Raw genomic sequence first — 10,027 nt, forward strand, 5'->3', positions numbered from 1 at the left:
TGACTCCACGAGGCTTTTTATGACCTTTTCTCCATTCTCTTGTTAGGGGATTTTGCATGTGTACTTTTTTGGTTTTCTTCCTTCATTTGCCTTTCGGAAACTTCTAAGTCAGGCTCGTTTCAATCCTATTTTCAGAAATTTTACCAAGGTCAGCCTAGTCCTGCTATATTCAGATGCTGACTTTCTTCATACCTCTCAATTTCTCCGCTTTCTTAAGACAGACACATCACTATCTCAGCAAATTGCATGAGTGAAGGGGTTGGGGTTTGGGGGTAAAAATGTATTGCTAACATGAAATGATCTGTGAATAACAGCTAGAGTCGGTTGTAATATAGGAAATTTGAAGATGAGTATCTGTGTCCATAGGATAAGATATATCATATCCTCCATAGAATAAGAATATACTTAGCTTCTTTGTGATGGCTTAAAATTGAATTTCCTCTTCTTCTTGCAGTAAGTACAAATGGATCCTAGGTGAGGAACCTGTGGAGAAACGAAGAAGGCTCCAGAATGAGACGACAACACTTCCTCTAGATTATTCCATGCCTGGCCCTTACAGGAGAGTGGAGGCAGCAGTTGCCAACCCAGAAGGGGAGAACAGCCGTGAGAAGACCAGCTCTGAGAGAAGCACACCACCATACCTTTCCCCAGAGTACCCAGAAGCAATCAAGAGTACCAGTCAGAGTAGGGAGGCCTCAGTTCTGTATTCGGGGGCCCAGGACCAACACCAGGGTTCCTTGCTCCCTGAAGAGTTAGAAGATCAAATGCCCCGATTGGTGGCAGAAGATTCTAACAGAGGCAACACACATGTAAACAAGGAAGAAGTGAGCAAGGGACCTTTTGTAGCTGTTGTCGGTGTTGCAAAAGGTATTAGAGATTCAGGAGCTCCCATTCAGCTGATCCCTTTTAACAGAGAGGAGCTTGCTGAGAGAAGAAAAGCAGCTGAATCCTTGAATCCAGTGCCTTATTCTTCTGTGGCCTCTGCTCCAGCTCCTGCTGCAGCTATTGCAGAGAAAGGAAGAGGCTACGAGGAGAGCAGCGGTCGTAATATACCAAAGATGAAGAACCAAAGAGAGCTAGAAGAACTGAAGAGAACCGCAGAAAAATTGGAACGTGTTTTGGCGGAAAGGAATATGTTCCAGCAAAAGGTTAGGGTAACATCTTACTACTGGGAATGAGAGGCTATTGTAACTAAGGGACCAGAGAGATAGAACTGATGATCTCATGTGTAAACAGTAAGCCATTGAATGATTCTGTGGTACATCTCAGATCAAGTGAACCCTAATGGGCTTCCCTCCCATATTGGGGATTTGAAAAGGTCCATAAACAGAAGAATACGTTTAGGGGAATCACAGGGTGAATACGTTCGGGAAACCTGGGGGCACTCTTTAGCTTTCAGTGAAATGTGGGGTCATTGAATTTCTGTTTCTTGGACTGCAGGTGGAGGAGCTGGAACAGGAGAGGAATCATTGGCATTCCAAATTCAAGAAAGTCCAACATGAATTGGTAACCTATAGTACCCAGGAGACGGAAGGCTTGTATTGGAGCAAGAAACACATGGGCTATCGCCAAGCTGAATTCCAGATTCTGAAAGCTGAGCTGGAAAGAACCAAAGAGGAGAAGCAAGAACTAAAAGAGAAACTGAAGGAGACAGAGATACACCTGGAAGTGCTGCAGAAGGCTCAGGTCTCCTACCGGACCCCAGAGGGAGATGACCTAGAAAGGTTAATTACTAGGGTTTAGTTATCAGCTTGTGAGTGCTAATGGGAAGCCTCCCGTAGGACCCCTGGTTACTGATCATAGATAAGAAGAAGCCTTAATTAATTCCTAGGCCACCAAGGATTGAGCAGTCACTTAGAGAGCTGCAGCCAATCTCCCAGTGCTTGGTGGCATTGTGCTTTCTTCTTTCTTTCTAGCTAATGGAAACGTAATTGTTGAGAAATGTAGGCCCATTTTGAAGGAGCTTCATTTTGTTCTGTTGGCTAATGACCTCATGTCATCTCTTCTGTCCCTCACTCCATCATACAGGGCTTTGGCAAAGCTTACGCGGCTGCGTATCCACGTCAGCTATCTCCTTACTTCTGTCCTCCCTCACTTGGAGCTTCGTGAGATCGGGTTTGACTCAGAACAAGTGGATGGTATCCTGTATACAGTGCTGGAGGCAAATCACATACTGGATTGAGCACCAGATACTCTATATCCCCTTCTCTACCCCCTCCTTTCCTCCCTCCCTCTCTCGCTTGCTATCTCTCTCTCTCTCTCTCTCTCATCCTTATGCCTCACAAGGAGAATCTTTGAGTAATCCTGGCTCTTAATCAGCCTGCTTTTTGCACAGTCTTGGTGTAGAAAAAGAGGCTTAATAGACTTCAAGAGTTCCAGGAACAGAAAAGCAGTCATCACCAAACCAGGTGACCAGAAAGCTTTAATGACTCAGATACTTGGCCTATGTCATATTCTTTCTGATATGATTTGTATTCATTTAACTTAAATCAGTCAGCAAATATTGGGTCCAATGTACCAGGTGTTTGAGGATGAGTGAAGAAGTATAACTCACAGTTTCAGCCTTCAAGGACCTAACATTCTAGTTGGAAACACAAAACCCACACCAAGTTAACAGACTTGTACAAATGAGTGGAACAAACATGATAGAGAAGTTCTGGAGAAGGAAGGGCAAGGAAGGCATCGTATCGGAAATGGGGCCGTAGTAAGTTTTGCTGAAAGAATAGGCATGACAGCATTGTTAACAATGGCTGTTCTTTACATGGTAGGACTGTGGTTGACACTTGTTTCTTTTTCCTGTCTTCCTACCTTTTTCAAATTTTCTACTATAAACCTGTTATTCTTCTTAAATTGGAAAAAATAAATCATTTTTTAAATGAATAGGCTTGGATTTAGATATCAAGTGAGAGACTGTGTGAAAATATAAGGTAATTTTTATACTTATAATTTATGTTGTATTTAGTATTACCTCTGGAAAAATAACATGAAAGAAAGCATGGAAAAAGCTGGAATGTAAAAAATGTGACTTGTAGGAGTGATGGGTTAATATAAGGGAAATAAGGTTAAATCCCTTGTGGCTCAGCTGGTAAAGAATCTGTCTGCAGTGTGGGAGACCTGGGTTCGACCCCTGGGTTGGACAGATCCCCTGGAGAAGGGAAAGGCTACCTACTCCAGTATTCTGGCCTGGAGAATTTCACAGACTGTATAGTCCATGGGGTTGCAAAGAGTCAGACATTACTGAGTAACTTTCAAGGTTAAATCATGACCCATCTACCCACCCTCCTCTGTGGCGTTTGCATTTTAATAAGGAATTCTTGAAAAAGAAATCTTCAAGGCTCCAATTTTTAAAACGCATATCACCACGACTGTGGGCTCTAAGGTTAAGTGGGGAGGTATTGTAGAACAGTGACGTCTATTTGATATCCCTCAGAATACACCTCCTACCTACTCTTCAGGGTACTGCTGAGTGAAGGATAGATCTCATATTATCAGAAATAGTGAAACATACTCCTGTAAAGTAGACATTTTATTTATTCTCTTCTTTATTGTATTGGTATAGTGCATACTCTCCAAAGAGTTAAAGGTAGTCTTCAAAAGACATTGACCAATGAATACGTAAAAATATACAAACAGTGAAAAATAGGAAATAATGAAGAAATTATAGAGAGGTGGGATCAAGCAGTTGCAAAGGATTAGCTAGTCCTGAAGGAGGCTTTGGATGTTCATTTTATTTCTCCTCTGCAGTTACTTCACAAGACTCTCCCAAACTTATTTTAACTTTTTTGAAATTCAGGAGAGCCATCATAGATACTTGTGGGACTGCAAGGAAGTAAGAGGAGGCTAGAGGTGCACTTCACCCGTAGAATGGGTGCTTAAAGATAGCCCTGCCCTCTTCCCTTACCTCACTGCTGCTCTTGCTACCAAATGATGAATTCTTATGTCAGACTATGATATGAAAGGCCCTGGTTGTCTAATGTACTGAGGGAAGGCAGGTGGTACTTTGAGCCACTCTCTCAGGGATACTTGCTCTTCAGATGAGGGCTGTGAAACAGTGGGACTTTGCACAGAGAGGGACAATATGAGGGGAGAGTGGTATAGGGGAAGATTCAGAGCATTGAAGATTCAGCCTGAGAAAGAATGTGGCATGCATGCGTGTAGGGTGGGGTGGGGCGGGGGGGGCGGGGTCAGCAGTGGGGCAGAATATGAAAGAGTATAGGCAGTTGGGCTTTAGAATGAAAAGGGTAGAAACATTCAACTCTACTTGTTTTTACTCTCAGACCATGTGCTAATCTGTGGTCTCAACCCCAAACTGCTCCTTCCAGCAACAGATAGCTCTGTGAGTTCAGTCTCTACGATACTAGAGCTACCCCTCTGTTGCCCGTTTACAATGAAACTATACCAGTACGAAGTCCCTTTAACCAAAGTTAAATGAGGCGGTGGAGATCTTGAACAGTGTCACCCAGCCTTATCAGAGATTATGATGTACTGTGGAGGCAAAAAGAAAAAAAAAATTGTTTGCCTTCTCTTAGCTATCCTGTCAAGTTAATATAATTCTTACAAAAATCTCTCACATTTGCCCTTTAATTTTTCATTTCCACAGTCAACAATTAGGTTCTTACTACCTCATGCCTTCCTAACTGAACTAGATTCATATCTGGCCTCCCTGTCACTAAATTGCTTTTAATGCCCTCATCGAGTTAGGCCTCTGCTCAACAACTTGTTCTAGTGAGTGCTTTCAGTTGTGCACCGAGTGCAATGCAAATTCCCTTCTGACTTCAACCAAGCTCAGTAGATTCTTCTCACATTCCAAACAGAGACCATGTTCCATCCAAGCTGAACTCTTTCAGTTTCTGAACCTGCCTTGAGATTTTTCTTCTGTTCCATCTTTGCCATTCTATTCCTTTTGCCTGGATTATTTTCCTTCATCATCTTTCTTTTGGCTCTAATATCACCTTCTTTCCTGGAAATTCCTCTGATTAACCTAGCCAGATAAGAATTTCCTTTGAGCATAGAAGTTTGTTGTCACTTAGACTCTTATCGCAAGTGACCTTGTCCTAGGTTTCCCATTAGAAAGCTCCACATTTAATAAAGTCAACTGCCTACTTGACATTTGCACTTCCAGGTCTCACAGACATTTCAAATAAAACTGTTAAACAGTGACACACACACTCTGGGACTGTTCCTTCCCCCAATTTTACTCATTTTAGAAAATGGCACCTCCACCCACTCAGTTGCTTAAGCTAGAAACCTGGAAGTTATCCTTAATTTTCCTCCTTTAGTCCTACACATCCAGTCTGTCAGAAAGTCTGTCAATTCTGTCTTCAAAGTATATCTTGACTCCACTCATATTTACTACATCTGCTTAGTCCAAACTACTATCATCTTCCATGTGCAGTTCTGCTTAGTCGCTTCAGTCCTGTCCGCCTCTCTGCAATCCTATGGACTATAGCCCACCAGGCTCCTCTGTCCATGGCATCCTCTAAGCAAGTGGGTTGCCATGCCCTCCTCCAGGGGATCTTCCCGACCCAGGGATCGAACCCATGTCTCTTAACGTCTCCTGCATTCACAGGCAGGTTCTTTACCACTAGTGCCTGCAACTCCTAACTGGTTCCTTGCTTCCATTGTTGTTCCCACAATTGTCTTACACTGCAACCAGAGTGATTAAAAAAAAAATACAAGTCAGAATACATGGCTCCCTGTTTAAAGCCCTTCCTCATTGCACTTAGCATAAAATTCTCACTCCTTACAATGTCCTATGAAGACCCCTGCCTGCTGCTTCTACTTAGTGTCTTCCAACTCTTCATCCATCCTGTCTCACTTTTCCTCTTGCTCATGGTGGTCTTCCCCCAGAAATAGTTCATGCTCTTGCTTCAGTAGAGCCTTTCCCCAGACTATTTCCTCTCTGAATGCTCATATCTCTAGTCTTGGCATGGCTGACTATTTCTCATCCTTCAGGCCTTTATATAAATGTCAGCTTTCTCAGACAGGCTTTCCCCTGCAGCCATTTTTCTCTGTCTACCCAATTCTGTCACGTGTCTGGTTTTGTTTAATCCATAACACTTCTCACAATTTGCTGTTATAGATTTGGCTGTTTGATTTCATTTATTTAACAAATATTTATTGGATACCTACTACCCAGTAATGTGTGATGTGTGATTTACAGTGGAGAACACAACACAGTTTCTGTCTGAAGTGAAGTGATGTCACTCAGTCGTGTCCGACTATTCGCGACCCCATGGGCTATAGCCTATAAGGCTCCTCTCTCCATGGTATTTTCCAGGCAAGAGTACTGGAGTGGGTTGCCATTTCCTTCTCCAGTTTCTGCCTGCCTCTCACTAGTAAATTCCATGAAGGGAGGGACCATGCCTGTTTTTGCCAATGATACCTGGTATAGAGTAGATAACCAGTAGTTGTTCATGAATGAGTTAATGATGGAATGTGCATTTTGCTCCTATCTCCATCTCCTTCAAGAACCTGAAACAGTGCCTCGTTTATAAGGAGGGGGTAGAAAAATGCAATATGGGTGAGGTAGATAATCCTGGGCCTTAAACTCTGAAAATGAAAGACTAAGTAATTTCTGCAGGTTATGGGAGGCAAACACTGTGAGCTGGAGTGGCTTAGTGTTTCTCCTTAGCTGATCTTAGAATAATTAGAAAGGCTACCAGGAGAAAGGGAATACGGGTGTTCTTTATAACAAGTATTTGAATATTATCACAAGGAGGCTCCCTAGATTTCAATTTTAAAATACTGAGAATTATAGAATATAATCACAAGAAGCTTATAGAGACCAGATCTTGAGAATGAGAACTCAAAAGGGAAAAAAAAAAATTCTGAGGAATTTTCTCACTTTTTCCAAGAGCAGTGATAGTTTATTTCTAGGGAAGAGGAGCTATCCTTTTTCAAAGGACAGACAACACACCTCAAGGAAATGCAGTCATACCTCATTTTATTGCGCCTTGCAGATATTGCGTGGGTTTTTTGTTTGTTTATGTTTTGGTTTGTTCTCTTTGGGTTTTTTGTTTTTTTGTTTTTTTGTTTTTAACAAATTGAAGGTTTGTAGCAACCCTGTGTGGAGTAAGTCTATCAGTGTCATTCTTCCAACAGCATTTGCTCACATCATGTCTCTGTTTTACATTTTGGCAATTCTCATGATATTTCTAACTTTTTCACTATTATATTTGTTATGGTGATCTGTGATCAATAATCTTTGCTGTTACTCACTGAAGGCTCAGATGATGGTTAGCATTTCTTATCAATAAAATATTTTTAATTAAGGCATGTACATGGTTTTGTTAGACATAATGCTATTGTACATAAATATCCTACAATATAGTATAAACCTTACTTCAACATGCCCTTGGAAACCAAAAAATTCCCTGTGACTCTCTTTATTGAGATATTTGCTTTATTGTAATGATCTAGAATCGAGTGTGAAATATCTTTGAGGTATGCTGGTAAGTTTCCAGAACATGTTAGAAAGTCAGTGCAAGTACAGTTGGCCCACCAAATCCTGAGTTCTGCATCCACAAATTCAACCAACCACAGATGGAAAAAAAAATTTTTAATCCAGCAAGTTCCAAAAAGCAAAACTTGAATCTGCCTCATTTAGGTATATAACATTTACATTGTATTTACAACTATTTGCATAGCATTTACATTGAATTAGTTATAAGTAATCTAGAGATTATTTAAAATGTAGGGGAGCCTATGTATAGTTTTTATGCAAATTAAACACCAATTTATATAATGAACTTGAGCATCCTCAGATTTTGGTATCTGATGGGGATCCTGGAACCAATCCCCAACAGATACAGAGAGACAATTGTATGTACATGCTTGTTGGATGAACAAATGGGGACCTTTCAGAGAACCAGGTCAGAGACTTTGTGGCCCCAGGGAGGAAGATTTTGCTTACCCAAGTCCGCTGATTGCAAATAATCCGGGGTGACAAAATTTAGAGACAGAGGCTTAATTGGTAGGCTCCTGGTTCATACAGGTAATCTCCAGGTAGAATATGTTTCAGAGTTCTGTACTATGTATTAAAACTTCTTTCTGTAGTACTATGTTATGAGTGAAGCATGGAAGTATGCTCAGGAAAGCTAGGGGTGAGCTCAAGCTAAGTCAAGTGTAATTTCCCCAAAAGAGTAACTTGTACTTGATGACAAAGTATTAGTTGCTCAGTCGTGTCCAACTCTGTGTGACTGTAGCCCACCAGATTCCTCTCTCCATGGGATTTCCCAGTCAAGAATACTGGAGTGGGTAGTCATTCCCTTCTCCAGGGGATCTTTCTGATCCAGGGATTGAACCTGCATCTCCTTGCACTGCAGACAGATTCTTTACTGTCTGAGCCACCAGGGAAGCCTGCTAGGTGACAAGGACATCCCTGACTCATAAATTCTCTTAGGCTGAGAGGAAATTCAGGAAGCATACTTTCTGATTCCAAAGTCAGGGTACGTGGTTGGACAATAAACTACATCACTGGAATGGATTTAGATACTGTTGGTTATGTTAAAGCTTTAGCCATTAAATGAGACATAAATAGCATTCATTTTCTAATGGAAAATAAAATCTGTAAGAGACATGTGTTTTGTTACTTGCCTCTATACCTATACCCAGAGTTTTGATGTGAATCATCAGAAATCCCTAACCCACTTTTAGAATTCTTCAAATGTTTGGGTGCCAAACACATTCCATATGTTTGGCCATTGAGTCCTCAGGGACAAGCAAGATGTCTTTAGGCAGAGGCTCAGGAAAGTGTTCCCAAAGGCCTGATTTTCCAGATGGGATGTGGAAACCTGTGAGGATTGGGAAGATGGAGGTGTGTAGGGAGGGTTTCCAAGTGTAGGGAATGGCATAAGCAAAATCATAAGACTGGATGTCGGGTAAGTTAGGGAACACACCGAGGGTTTGAGGAATAGTGAATTACCGGTTTGGGGCATAAGGAACAGAATGGACCAAGGGCTTGAAATGCCGGCAAGAAGGGGGCTATGCTAAATTTCTTTAGCAATGGAGCCTTGGTCTGATATGAATTAGGAAAGTGGCTAACGAAGTCTCCCCTAGTGTCATTGAGCTCGGGAAATTCCCTTGGACTAAGCTTTTCTCTAGCAGTGGGACCTGATAGATCATGATTCTGTTCCACCTCACATTTTCTTAAATCTGGATCAAGGTCAAAAACTATCACCACCTCTCTCCTCTCCAGCTTCTCAAGTCTGTTTTGCCCCTGGCTTCTGTTAATGGAATCTGATGTGCCTGTGTGCCAAGTTGCTTCAGTCGTATCCGACTCTTTGCAACCCCATGGACTGTAGCCCGCCAGGCTCCTCTGTCCATGGACTTCTCCGGGCAAAAATACTGGAGTGGGTCGCCATGCCCTCCTCCAGGGGATCTTTCTGACCCAGGGATTGAACCCACATCCCTTATGTCTCCTGCATTGGCAGGCATGTTCTTTACCACTAGCGCCCTCTGGGAAGCCCAGAATTTGATGAGTAGATGCCTATTCAAAGTCTTCAAGGTATTAATTCAGACTTTTGGGAAGAATCTTGAGAAGTTTTGGCCTGGAAAAAAGGATATCCCCCTGTTAATGTAGATTCTGATCTATGGTAGAAAATGTACTTTGTCTGTCTCCATTCCCCAGACACATGACACATTTTAGTGAACTTTGGCATGACTTTTTAGGTCACCAATATGCTTAGAATTGATGCTTTTGAACTGTGGTATTGGAGAAGACTTTTGAGAGACCCTTGGACTGCAAGGAGACCCAACCAGTCCATTCTAAAGGAGATCAGTCCTGAATATTCATTGGAAGGACTAATGTTGAAGCTGAAACTCCAATCCTTTGGGCACCTGATGTGAAGAACTGACCCATTTGAAAAGACTGATACTAAGAAAGATTGAAGGCAGGAGGAGAAGGGGCCGACAGAGGATGAGATGGTTGGATGGCATCACCGACTCAATGGATGTGAGTTTGAGTAAACTCTGGGAGTTGATGATGGACAGGGAGGCCTGGTGTGCTGCAGTCCATGGGGTCACA

At 42.1% G+C, this 10,027-nt stretch overlaps 1 protein-coding gene across 3 annotated transcripts in view; it reads left to right on the forward strand.

Annotated features, from left to right (window-relative positions):
• MORC4 (MORC family CW-type zinc finger 4) overlaps positions 1-7,278 on the forward strand; it is a 67,380-nt gene extending 60,102 nt beyond the window's left edge. For 2 of the 3 annotated variants that reach the window (XM_015105109.4, XM_042241589.2), the window contains 3 exons: positions 455-1,148; positions 1,441-1,724; positions 2,029-7,278. In XM_015105109.4, coding sequence (XP_014960595.2) covers positions 455-1,148; positions 1,441-1,724; positions 2,029-2,182 — 1,132 coding nt within the window. In that variant the 3' untranslated portion in view covers positions 2,183-7,278. The remainder of the gene's footprint in view (positions 1-454; positions 1,149-1,440; positions 1,725-2,028) is intronic. The other variant, XM_015105110.4, reaches the window with a different exon arrangement.
• The last annotated feature ends 2,749 nt before the right edge of the window (positions 7,279-10,027 follow it).

This window comes from Ovis aries, chromosome X (genome assembly GCF_016772045.2).
Source record: "Ovis aries strain OAR_USU_Benz2616 breed Rambouillet chromosome X, ARS-UI_Ramb_v3.0, whole genome shotgun sequence".
Lineage (NCBI taxonomy): Eukaryota > Metazoa > Chordata > Mammalia > Artiodactyla > Bovidae > Ovis > Ovis aries.